The sequence below is a fragment of the Peromyscus eremicus genome, chromosome 2 (genome assembly GCF_949786415.1).
Source record: "Peromyscus eremicus chromosome 2, PerEre_H2_v1, whole genome shotgun sequence".
In the NCBI taxonomy this organism is placed as follows: Eukaryota; Metazoa; Chordata; class Mammalia; order Rodentia; family Cricetidae; genus Peromyscus; species Peromyscus eremicus.
The window spans coordinates 83,867,771-83,881,395 of NC_081417.1; the positions used below are offsets into that span (position 1 = coordinate 83,867,771).

The following is a 13,625-nucleotide window of genomic DNA, read 5'->3' on the forward strand; positions in this document are numbered from 1 at the left end:
CAAAGCAGGAAGTTGGATGTTGTTCCAGGCACATACACTGGCTTTGTGAGTATCTGGTTACTTTCCTGCGTTCACTAAGCCCAGAGGTCAGATGACTTCCTGGGATGAAAGCCAGCTTCCTCTTGCTGTTCCTTCAAGGGCTGGTTGGCGTTGGCGAACGCCTTCTTCTTCCTGTTCTCCTCTTAGTCTTGCAGTTTGCCTCCTTCAATAGGGCAGATAAATTCTAGAGGAAAAAAAAAAAAAAAAAGAACAACCGAAAGTGAGAATGCTAAGGTTGCCACTCTCACTTCCTCTCCCCCTTTAGCGCAGAACATCTTTGAATACAGTACTTGCAGAGGGGCACCCACCGGGAGAGAAGAGCCTGGTGCCCCAGGGACTCGGCCCTGCCAACGGTTCCAGTCAGTTCATCATGCTTTCTCAGGGCCTCCGCTGGCTGCAGAACATGCCAGGATGATTCCTCCCTTCTGCCTGGCTGGGACATTGATGATGGCTTTGCTCCTCTCCTGCCTGAGACCAGAAAGCTTGGATCCCTGTGTGGAGGTACGTGTCCTGACCAGCTCCTTTTCTGCTGGTCTCCCTTGCTTCTCAAAACCGTCCCCAGCTCAGAGCTTCCTGCTGTGTGCTCTGGTTTGTTTATTTTGCACAAAGGAGTTAAACTAACCGAAAACTTGAGAAGCTGTGGGAACAAAAAGACTCAGTGTCAGCAGGGCAGGAACAGGCAGCCAGTGTGGTGTCTTGCTCCATTTACGACTTCTTCTGAGCCATGACTAGAGACTTGAAATTAGTAAAACTAGTTTAAACATATTATATTGTTCTGTGACCTGCCTGAGTGACATCAAAGAAGTTACTGAACCTTTCCGATGCCAGTTTTCACATTGTAAAAGAATTCCTGTGCTCACTAGAGGGATTGGAGAAGGCTATCGATATCAGGCCTTTCTGTTGGTACAGCAGGCACACTGCTTTCTGCAGTCATTCCTCCCCTTTCCAACTCAGGTGAAGGTGGCTGTCACTTCTGTCTCAAAGATGCTTAATCTGTGAACGATGGAGTGGTGGCCCAGCAGGTGTGGTCAGTTACTACCAAGCCTGAAGATCTGAGTTCAGTCCTCAAGCCCCACATGGTGGAAGCAGAGAATCTACTTCTTTAAGATATCCCATGAGTTCCAAGTGTCTGCCTTGGCAGGTGTGAGCATGCGTGAAAATGTACACACACACACACACACACACACACACACACATACACTCACACACACATGTTGATAATTAACATTGTTTTAAAATGTAATAATTTTCTGGGAGTTTGGAATTCGGCCACTAATTTTAGAAGATGCTGAAATGGGAGGAAGGGAGGGAAGGAGGGTAAGGGAGAGGGGGGAGAGAGACAGAAACAGAGACAGAGACAGAGAGATAGACAGAGACAACAGACAGACAGAGAGTGATTTAAAATATCAGCTAAGGCAGTGACTCCCTTCTTGGTGAAATACTGACCAGTGAGTAATCTGATTCATGACTAATTCTTGTTTTCTCCCTGCACAAACCACACAATTACCTCAGAAGCTCACAACAGAACCGAGAAAACAAGGAAATAATTCAGGGTGAGGCAGGCTCAGAAGCTCAAGACAGGTATAACGAGTTAAAGTCATAGAGTTGGCAAGGGAGAAAATACTGTAAGTTATAGCAAAGACTAACTCCTTGCTCTCTCTCGGTATCTTGCCTTCTGATTCCTTAGATATGTTGGTGGAAATAATTTCAAATCAGTTTCACACTGAGATAAAATCCCACTACCCTTGGTGTATATTGTATTCTGGCAACCTTCAAAGTCAGCCTGTCCCCTCTATAGGCCTGGGTAGCAGTTTCTTTTGCCTTATCTGTAGGGATGATGATTAGCTTCCTAATTTACACTCCTTTTCTATAACCAAAATTTCATCCTTATTTGTTTCCATTGGTCCAGAGGCTTGTATCTATCAAATTACTCCTTTATAACCTTTTAATAACTCTTTAGTGCCACAAAGGTGGTTTCATCCTACAAGGTCTTTGCTCTACACACAGTATCCCTCCCCTACATCAGAGCTGTCTTATGGTAAAAGTTTCGGATCCCCTTATGTAGTTCAAAAATTTCCTAGTGGTCAAAGTGAAAAATTAAAAACCAATGGGAGAAGTTAGTTTTAGTGATATATTTTATATAATCAAATGTAGTGCAACTAATAAGAAGATAATTTATGTCCCATTTTGGTACAGAATGTTAGAAAGTCAGCAGTATTTATGTTTACCACACATTTTGATTTATTCTACACACATGGTTCATGTTCAACAGTTGTGTGTGGCTTATAGCTACAGTACTGAGATATAGGGCTTTGATTTCAGGGTTTATTTTTTTCCTTTTCACTTTATGTAGATCTCTGTATAAGTATCTCCTTCTCAGGATTTTTTTTCTTGATTGCCACATGGCCATCTCTGCCTTTGGCCTCTCAGTATGTGTTTCCATCGATCATATCACTTCATACTTTCGTCTATTTTTTATTATTTGTCCTTCCTTTTCTGCTGGCTTCATCACTACTCTACCACTGTCTAGATCATAATAAGTCTTCAATTTCTATGTGTGAAGCGAATGAAAGAATGGTTACTGGCCATTGTCTGAGACCCTTGTGTTCAGACTGTGGCTTCTCATGACTTAAGGCTCTCCTCTGTGCCTGTTGCTAGCCAGTTTATCTGAATTTGTTCCCACCCTATATTTGCTTATGTTGTTTGCTCCTTATGACATACATTTCTTCCTTTTCCACATATCCAGATGTTGCTCACCTTTCATGTTCTGGATCTAGAATCAATCTCTATTTCCCCTGAACCAGGCGAGGTGTGTGGGTCTTAATAACTTTCCTTCTCTGTTAGCTGATGTTGTGAGTTCAATGCCAACTGGAATTCTATAGCATTTATTTTTGTACTTCCCATGGCCCTTAGCAGAAAAAGCCTACCATTTGGCTTATGTAAACCTCTATTTCATCAGTTATACAACGTTTATCATTCACTCATCCAACAAATGTCAACGGGCATTGACAGGTCACCATGCACCTTTCTGAACCTTGGAGACAATGTAGCAAACAAAATCATCAGAGCATCAAAGCTCATGGTCCTGTTCATCAAGTGAACAACATTTGGAAAATAATTACGTAGGAAACACAAAGTTGCTTGGTGGTCAAAATCTGTGAAGGAAATAAAAGAGGGGAAAAGAAGAATTTCTTCCTAACACCTTACTCTATCAGAAGCAATGCCTTCAAGGATACTATGATAAGTATCACTTAAAGAGACATATGGAAATGGGGAAGAGACATGTATAAATCCTCTGACTGTACGTGCGTTACCCTGTCTTCTTAATTTCTTCATCTTTAACAGATTTTTTGAAGATTAGCATAAAATATATAACATGTAAGTAAAATGTTGATATGCAGCAAGGGATTAATAATAGCCAATGATAATTAACATTAATATTTATCACTTTCATTATAGCAAGTTTTCAGATAAGCTCTGATCTCATTTAGTCGTTTGGGAATTCTACTGCTTTTAAATAAGAGAAAACAAAACTCACTGAGTTAAGCAAAGCATTTTTCTGGAAGAAATTATATAATTGTGAGATTAGGTAGAAGGTTATGAAACAGAGTTTACAGTAAATGTGAGAAAATAGATAAAACTAAGTGGGGATTGTTACAGCACAAAGCACTTGGTCTTGATGCCTGCTTTCCATCACTGGGATCCATGCACTTTAAGACTGCCTCTCCTTCCTGCACCAAGCTGCTGAAGTCAATAAGCCAAGGCAGAAAACGCAACTGTCAATAATAGGCGGTAGCTACGAAAGGTGAGGACATCTTTATTGGTATTCTCCATGTGGCTGCATACAATTAGGATAAGTAATTAGAATGATAGCGATTTTATATAAACTCTGTATTTACAAGATACATGTTTTTTACATAAAACTAATTAAGTTCATTAAAGATATTATCAAACAAACAAACAAAAACATTGTCTCACTCTCAACATCCCTTAAGTGCCTATAGTTCTTTGTAGAGAGTTGAGGACTCTTGGGCTTTTTACTCAATCCATGGTAGCATGACTAATTGTAGTCCTTGTTCAGCTCATGTTCAGGCAGTCATGTTAGTCAGACTTTATGGGTGTAGCTTCTGAAGTTATTAGGAGACACCATGTCACAGTAAATGTCTTGTTCCCTTGACTCTTATGATCTTCCTCCCCCCTCCTCTGCAATGATCCCTTAGCCTTAGGTGCAAGAGTTTATTGTAAATGTATCCCTTGGGACTGGGCTCCAGAGTTCTGCATTTTGATTGGCTGTCATATTCTATAAAGGTTTCTGTTTGTTGAGTGGGGAAGAGTCTTGCTAGGGAAGAGCACACAATTGGTTACCAAATATCAAATGGTCAGCCCTGAAAACATACATATGAGTAATTACACAAATGAGAGGACATGCTATAGTATTTAGGATTATATTTACATACATGTTCATATCTGTATATTACAAAAACTGATGAAAAAAAGGGGCCAGGGATTTGAAAGAAAGCAAAGAAGAGGAGCTAAGGGAGGACTTGAAGGGAGGAAAGGGAAAAGGGAAATGATGTAATTATAATCTCAAAAATAAATAAATAAAATGATAAGAAAATTACTTTGTACCAAGTGGCACAGAACATCTGTTATGAAACCAAGGACTTAAGACTTGAGAGACCTTTAACACCTGATTTTGTTGTTCCACATTTAATCATAATTTTCTCTTAGTAGAAGGTTAACACATTGAGAACTCAGGAGACACTTTTTCCTTCTGAATATATAGAATAAGAAATTTTATAAGCATGAAGTGTTAGATCAATGAATGAGTGAGGAAGGATATGATGTCATACACTGTAATACTTGCACTTGTGTGGTAGGGGCAGGTAGATTAGGAGTTCTATGACACTTTTGTCTATATAGCAAATTTAAGTCCAGAATGGGGTAAAGGAGACCCTGTTTCAAACAAAATAAAACAGAATGTCTGAATGGATTAGGTGGATGGACAAGAGAAGATTGACTGGTATGCTTGTATAAGAGTTTTAGCACTCTGTTATTTATCTTTGGGGAGGAAAGGGAACATACGCAGTTTGAAACAGATATTTGTTGTGTGATCATTCCAGGTAGATCCTAACATTACCTACCAATGCATGGATCAGAATCTCAACAAAATCCCTGACAACATCCCCTCTTCAGTCAAGAACTTAGATTTGAGCTTCAACCCCCTGAAGACCTTAGGAAGCCATAGCTTCTCTAATTTTCCAGAACTTCAGTTGCTGGATTTATCCAGGTAATGAATGACCTTTTACATGCTGCAAAAAGTGAGATAGTTATTTTTCTATCATTGCATTCTTGGCCAAGAAAATCTAGCTTATTCTAACTCAACTTCTTTCACTCTTTATTCAGCAAATATATTACTTGCTGTATATCCTTGGAAGAGCTACTTTTATTCACCAGGTTTAAGTTTGATGGACAGCTAGAAAAGAATATTTAAGGACAGTTCTAACTTTTACATTAGCTTAAACTATTCCATTAAATATTTATGGACCACATCCTATGTTGTAGGTTTTTACTCCTTTGGGAGGCCTACCACCCAGCTCCCAAGTAAATCACACAAGGAGGCTTATTCTTAATTATAAATGCCTGGCCTTAGCTTGGCTTAGTTTCTAGCTAGCTTTTCTTAACTTAACTTGGCCTGTCTACTTGTTGGCCTCTGCGTTTTTCTATTTTCTTACTTCTGTAAATCTTACTCTGTTTTAGACAGAAAAAGTAGTGTAGATTAACAGAGTTAAACAAATGCAACATAAACAAAGGTAACACACCTTACAACAATATTCACCAATAATCCTGTATGTTGTACCCTAAACTGCAGAACAAGAACTTATAGATACATGACCCATACTCCTAACTATTAAGTAGGATTAATATCCTTTTCACTAAGTGAATAAGTTAAAATGTTGTCCCTGTTATTAAACACATACCACAAATCCAACAAATGTTAACCAACTCTGTTGCTGTGGTTTAAAACAGTAAGTGATAAACTATGTGAAAATAAAGGCAACAATCTGTGTTGATTAGAAGAGGGGATGTGTGGGAAAGGATTGAGACATGAATAGGTGCAGAAATGCCTGAAATATTGAAAGTAGAATAAAGGGTAGAGAGTAAGAAAGACACTTAGGAGAAAGATGCCAAGATCCGAGAAAAACATCTGCTATGGGCAAGACATAGTTGCTAAGATTATCTTTTCTGATTCAGCACATTATACCATTTGTTGGAACACATACAATTTTTAACCAATATTTTAAGTGGGAACCTGAATCCTGTTTTAAAGATTAAATTTACTCTTTGACAATTTCAGACATCTATGTAGTGCATTCTGTTACTCTTATCCTCAACAACACTTAATTCCTTTGACCCCTGGTAGCCTTGACTCTTCCCAACAGGTCTCCTTCCTATATTCATATCTTTTTGTTTATTTTGTGACTCATAGATTTTAACCTTGTTCTCTGTATTGTCATAGCTTTCGAAGTACCTATTGGAGCCTAGTGGGATCAACCATTTGATAAACAACTAAAAGCAATGATTGCCTATTCCCTAGAATCTAAATTTTAACAGGGAGGAAAGGACCCCACGGTTCCCCTCCCTGATCCATGACTTTCTGTTGGTAGGCTTAGTCTTGTGCAGGTAAGCACAGTTCCTGTGAGATTGTGTTTACAATAGCTGTGTCATGCCCAAAGATAGCCCTTCTTCTCCCTGTCTTCTGGCTCTCATATTGTTTCTGCTCCCTATTTCTCTATGTTCTCTGACCCTTAGAGCAAGTGCTATAAATGTCTGTTTCAGGGCAGAGCACAGAACCATCTTTCACTCCCAGCATCTAGAACATCTAAGAATATCTGCATTCTTCACTGTTTACTAGAAAGAGGAGTGACAATTGTTAATGGGTATAAATATAATTATTTAGATAGTAGTCTAGTGCCATGCTAATTTTACTAAACCAGAGTAATAACCACCCTCCCTGCCACATGAAACATCAGGGTCATCTATCTCTCTAATCACTATTTTGACCAAGTTAACAATACCAGCCATGGGTAACCTCCTGTGGGATGGGACAAAAATCTAACTCAAGTAAGATTTGTTATCCCTACAAAAGTTATGCCAACATTTCATCATTAGACACATCTTGCCTGGCAGGTTAGTGTTATAATTCATAGGGTTCATAACTGGATAACACCATTAATGACTTTTCTCTTCCAGCAGCCTCTATAGCATCCTCTTAATGAAAACTAGCCATCAGGGAGGGAAGCTTCCACCTCAACTTCCACTTTACATCAGTGATTTGGAATGATCAAGAACATCCTTAAAATCTGAAATAGATAAATCGCCTTTTTTTTCCTGCAATGTTTGTAAAACAACAGAAATGTTTCACATGTTTTTATTCTAAAAATCTCTTGATAAAGATAAAGATGGTGGTATTAAAAGTCTTCTGCAGAGAAGTCATTACTGTCAAAAAGTTAGCAACTACCCAGTGTATTATACTCTTTACTTGGGTATTAATAGAGTATTACAAAAGGGTAGGGCAAAAACTCTGTGGCACAAAGAAAAATGGAGCCCATTCTTTCTCTGACATTTATAAGTGTATGACCTGATGCATGTAACTTTTACCTCAGTCTCAGTTATCACTCATATTAAATGAAAATGATAAATGCCCCTGCATAGTTAAATGTTATTAGGTACTGCATGTAGTAAAATTATTTAGTGAGTTTTATGAGTTTAAAAAATGCTATTATAATTATTTCATTAGATTTTACATTTTAATTTCCCAGGGAGATCTGAAGGGAACTGAGTAAGACAGGGAGGTAGAAAAGAGGTAAACAGAATAACCTCTTCTCAATAAAAAGAGGACATAATTTCTCATCAAAGTCCTGTATAATTGAACATGGGTCTACAGCACACTATAAGAACATTCCTTAAGGGCTTTGAATATGTACTTAGAAAGAATTCAGGTTCTTCTTCCCTTAGCTCATGGGATATTTTGCATTAGAGCCAGGTAGACAAGTTATTCCCCAAGTCTTTTCAAGGATGTTTAATGTATAGTAACTAGATTGGGCTCCCAACAGTGATTTGTGGTAGACCAAGTAGCCCTTAGAAACATACATATATTATGAATTTTTTCTTCTTTTGTCTAGGAAAACTGAGTTTTGAAGGGTTTGATTGACTTATCTGTAGTAATTTTGAGTAATATTGTTTATCTTGGCAGACTAGAGCATCATCTCATATCTCTGGCTTCCAAGTTTAAAGTTTTTTCACTGTATCACTTCATCTCTCTAAAGTTATGAGCTAGATATTATGAGATAGAAACAGAGAAAGGCCTTTTTTGTCCTTATCTGCTATATATGGCAATATATGAATATGATTATGGGCTATGAAATCATATAACTGGAAGAAGGAACTTGAGAAAGAATCAAACTGAGCTGCATCATTTAGAAGTGGTATGATGGAAACCCACACAAAATATGGGTTCCAAAGATTATGCATGGAGGTAGGAGAATAGATACATCCAACCATGGATACATGACCTCTTCTTCCAATATTCTTTCTATCATACCCCTAACTTTTATCAAATTACCAATTAATAACCAAAACACAGACCGGAATGATTTTATTACCTATGAATATCCCAAAGAGAATAAGAAAAGTGAGGGTTAATCTAAAAGATTTGGAAACTACTCATTTGCAAACTGTGTCTGGCATGTATCTGCAGTGAAGTCTATCTTACATCACTGTATGTTGGCTGTTGTTAGCCTGTCTCTAGGAATGCTACATATTGCACAACCTACATTTATCTTGGGATAAAATTGATAATATTTCATTAGGCTTAAGATTCTCTACTTTATTTGCAAACCCCTCTCGTCACAACCTCATCTTAGCCTCCCTCAGTTCCCTTGTTGCCCTACAGCCACAGACAATGTGTATTGTGGCTCCTCCTTGTGACATGCCTGCTGCCTACTTTGGCTTTTATGCCTACTGTTTGCCTCACTTTCATTCCTATTTATTATTAAAAATTCCACTTAAATATTTTCAGAGAAGTCTGCTTTCATCCCTTGGAAGAAGGTCAATTCCTTTGATGTGGACATTCATAGCTCTCTTTCCACTTCTTCCACAAACTTACTCATGTCACCACTTACTAACATTTACCTGTGATAGTGACAGATTTAAAATACCTAGCTGTCATATGTAAGTAACTTTTTGTAAATATTAATGACATCCTTGGCAGTTATGTGTGATTACTTATGTCTTTGGAATTGACTTGCACTAGTCATTTATCATGACTAACAACTAACCACCACCCATATAATCTGTACCCATTAGATGTAAAATCACAGCTATGTGTGGAAAGAAACACCTTAACTTAATCTAAGGCAATTACATATTCTATCAAGCAAACAGTTGTGATGTGCCCCAATTATTGATCTTGAATTGATTTCCTTCTGATGGATTTGCTGCCCTGCATAGTTCAGGGAAGTGAGAAAATGCCGAATCTGCGGAGCCTCTTACCTGCTCACACCATTGTCACCTGCCTTGCTTAGTATGTTTGTCTCTATACAATAACATGGCATAGCACATCTGTTTTTATGGTGGGGTTGCAGGGATTTTCATGATGTTGCAAAGCTTTATTAAGCAAAAGTACTTAACTGGTATCTCTTTTCCCCATAGGTGTGAAATTGAGACAATTGAAGATGAGGCATATCAGGGATTACAGCTGCTCTCAACCTTGATACTGACAGGAAACCCTATCCAGACTTTATCCCAGGGAAGTTTTTCTGGACTAGAAAATTTACAAAATCTGGTGGCTGTGGAGATAAAACTGGCTTCTCTAGAGATCTTACCTATTGGACACCTTATAACCTTAAAGAAACTTAACGTGGCTCACAATCTTATACATTCCTTCAAGTTACCTGAATATTTTTCCAATCTGACTAACCTAGAACACTTGGACCTTTCTAATAACTATATTCAAACTATTTCCCACAACGACTTACAGGCTTTACGTGAAAATCCCCAGTGCAATCTCTCTTTAGAGCTTTCCTTGAACCCAATTGACTTTATTCAACCTCGAGCCTTTCAAGGAATTAGGCTCCATGAACTGACTCTAAGAAGTAATTTTAATAGCACAAATGTAATGAAAACTTGCATTCAAAACCTGGGTGGTTTACAAGTCCATAGGTTGATCTTGGGAGAATTTAAAAATGAAAGGAATGTAGAAAGTTTTGACCCCTCTGTCATGGAAGGGCTGTGCAATGTGGTCATTGATGAGTTCCGGTTAACATATGCAAATGAGTTTTCAGGTGATATTACTGATTTCAATTGCTTGGCAAATGTTTCTGCAATGTCTCTGGCAAGTGTGTATTTAAGACACCTAGAAGAAATTCCTAAATATTTCAAATGGGAAACCTTAAAAGTCACTAGATGTGACCTTGAGCAATTTCCACCTCTGAAGCACCCCTTCCTTAAACATTTGACTTTTACTACCAACAAAAGGACTACCAGTTTTAAAGATATGAATCTGCCAAACCTCACATATCTAGATCTCAGTAGAAATGGACTGAGCTTTAGAGGTTGCTGTTCTTATGATGATTTTGGAACAAGTATCCTGAAACACTTAAACCTCAGCTTCAATGGTGTCATCAGTATGAGTGCAAACTTCATGGGTTTAGAACAGCTGGAATACCTGGATTTTCAGCATTCCACTTTAAAGAAGGCCACGGAATTCCCAGTGTTCTTATCACTTGAAAAACTGCTTTACCTTGACATCTCTCATACTAACACCAACATTGACTTCAATGGCATGTTTTATGGCTTGACCAGTCTCAACACCTTAAAAATGTCTGGCAATTCTTTCAAAGACAATACTCTTTCAAATGTCTTCACGAATATGACAAACTTGACATCCCTGGATATTTCTAAATGCCAATTACAACAGGTATCCTGGGGAGTGTTTGACACACTCCATAGACTTCAGTTACTAAATATGAGTCACAACAAACTACTGATTTTGGATCCATTCCATTATAAACAGCTGCACTCCCTCAAAACTCTTGATTGCAGTTTCAATCACATAGAGACTGTCAAAGGAATACTGCAACATTTTCCAAAGAATCTAGCCACCTTAAATCTTTCTAATAATTCTTTTGCTTGTACATGTGAACATCAGAACTTCCTGCAGTGGGTCAAGGACCAGAGGCTGTTCTTAGTGAACACTAAACAAATGACATGTGCAACACCTGTAGAAATGAAGGACTCCTTGGTGTTGGATTTTAGGAATGCCACCTGTTATATGCACAGGACCATCATCAGTGTGTCGGTGATCAGTGTACTTGTGGTATCCACTATAGCGTTTCTGGTTTACAAATTCTATTTTCACCTGATACTTATTGCTGGCTGTAAAAGGTACAGCAGAGGTGAAAGCACCTATGATGCCTTTGTCATCTACTCCAGCCAGGATGAGGACTGGGTGAGAAATGAATTGGTAAAGAATTTAGAGGAAGGGGTGCCCCCCTTTCGGCTCTGCCTCCACTACAGAGACTTTATTCCTGGTGTAGCCATCGCTGCCAACATCATCCAGGAAGGCTTCCACAAGAGCCGGAAGGTTATTGTGGTGGTGTCTAGACACTTTATCCAGAGTCGCTGGTGTATCTTTGAATATGAGATTGCTCAGACATGGCAGTTTCTGAGCAGCCACTCTGGCATCATCTTCATTGTCCTGGAGAAGGTGGAGAAGTCCCTGCTGAGGCAACAGGTGGAGCTGTATCGCCTTCTCAGCAGGAACACGTACCTAGAGTGGGAGGACAATGCTCTGGGGAGGCACATCTTCTGGAGAAGGCTTAAAAAAGCTCTGTTGGATGGGAGAGCCTGGAATCCAGAGGAAACAGCAGAGGAAGAAAACAATCAACAAGAAGCAACAACTTCCACCTGAGGAGGATAAAACTCTGGGTCCAACACTTCTGTTTACAAGTATTAGATGTTACAGCTCATCAGGGGTTCTGCTGTAGGCAAGGATCCCCTGGTGCACAAGGTACCAAAAGTCTGGTAACCTCATGGACCTTACAGAGCAGAAAGACATAATACTGAGATCAAACTCCATACCTTCCAGGCATATTCTTTAGTGAACTCTGGCAAAGAATCATAATCAAAAATCTCAACTCCTATCATATCAAACTGAAGAAGAGGCTAAGCCTCAGTGAGAGTAGAAAGGAGCATTAGTCTTCCCTTGACCTTTTGAATATAAAATATATCATATACTGTGTTTCAGCTACCTTAAATGAGTTTTGGTAGTTTCAACTGAACAAAATGTTTGCTTACTTTCCCATTTTTTCTACTGAATATAATTAAATTCCATTGGCTCTCTTTGAGTGCCTCTGTTTCAAAATTCATCTTCCATTTTATGACTTTTTTTGTACCTAATTCTTCAGGAAACCTGATTAATACATGCTCACAGACATCCTGGCCAATATTTAGTATGGTGTATTTATTAAATAAAAATTCCTAATATACTTTTATTTTTATGAATTTAGTTATCATTTTTCATGCCTTGTCTGTATATTCATATCATAAATAAGACTGTTAGAGATATGCTAGGAATGCCCATATTTAACAACAAATTTTCAAGCAAGTGTGTAAAATATACTCTGTCACTTTGCCACTGAGTGTCATTCTTAAATTATTACCTACTAAGTTATGGATGTCAGAGGCAGTGTTAAAACTAATTTGGTTGATAGGGTATTTTTAATGGGGGGAGGGGGGAGCAGAGAGGCGTACAGGAACAGAAATCAGATAACTTGATCATTTCTTGTTGGTAATTCCAGAACCATAGCTGCATTGAAACACAAGATTTGCTGCAATTGATGTTTCTTTTCAGGAAGGATACTGTTCGATGAGCTGGGAGAGCCCTTCAGGGAGTTGTGGAGATCTGAGGTCTTTTCCCTTCATCCTTCCCACTGTTGGACACGCTTTGTGAGATGAGGGAATGTTGGGAGTACATCATTGCTGCTTCTTGTTAGGTATCACCTTCTGATGACATTTAGGGAGGGAAGATTATATCATTAAGAAAACAGGACAATCAAGGGGCTTCTCAGAAAAGTGTATTTTTTTCTACTTTCTCGAAATGGCACATTCCAAGAAAGGACAATGAAGACATTCTTAGGGAACTGCAACATTCAAACCACAATGAGCTTTTACTTTATTCCAGTCAGCATGGTCACTGTGTGTGTGTGTGTGTGTGTGTGTGTGTGTGTGTGTGTGTGTGCATGTGTGTGTGTGTGTATATGTGTGTGACATATATACATATATATATATATATATATATATATATAATGACATGTATATGCTGTATGTGTGTGTGTTCACAAAGCACTTCTATATTGTTGGTGGGGATATAACATAGTTAAGCCATTACAGAAAATTGTGCAGGTTTCTTCATAAAGGAAACCAAACTAGAACTATTACAAAATCTAGCAATAAATATTTTTAAAAAATCATTTGGATTCAACATGAGAATATTCATAATATTCAAATTATGGAGACAACCC

The 13,625-nt window shown here is 38.4% G+C and overlaps 1 protein-coding gene across 1 annotated transcript; it reads left to right on the forward strand.

Moving 5' to 3' along the window:
- Positions 1-207: 207 nt before the first annotated feature.
- Positions 208-12,466, forward strand: Tlr4 (toll like receptor 4). The gene is made up of 3 exons (XM_059255939.1): positions 208-540; positions 5,163-5,329; positions 9,754-12,466. The coding sequence occupies exons 1-3, from the start codon at positions 451-453 to the stop codon at positions 12,011-12,013; spliced, it is 2,517 nt and encodes an 838-aa protein (XP_059111922.1). The 5' UTR covers positions 208-450; the 3' UTR covers positions 12,014-12,466.
- The last annotated feature ends 1,159 nt before the right edge of the window (positions 12,467-13,625 follow it).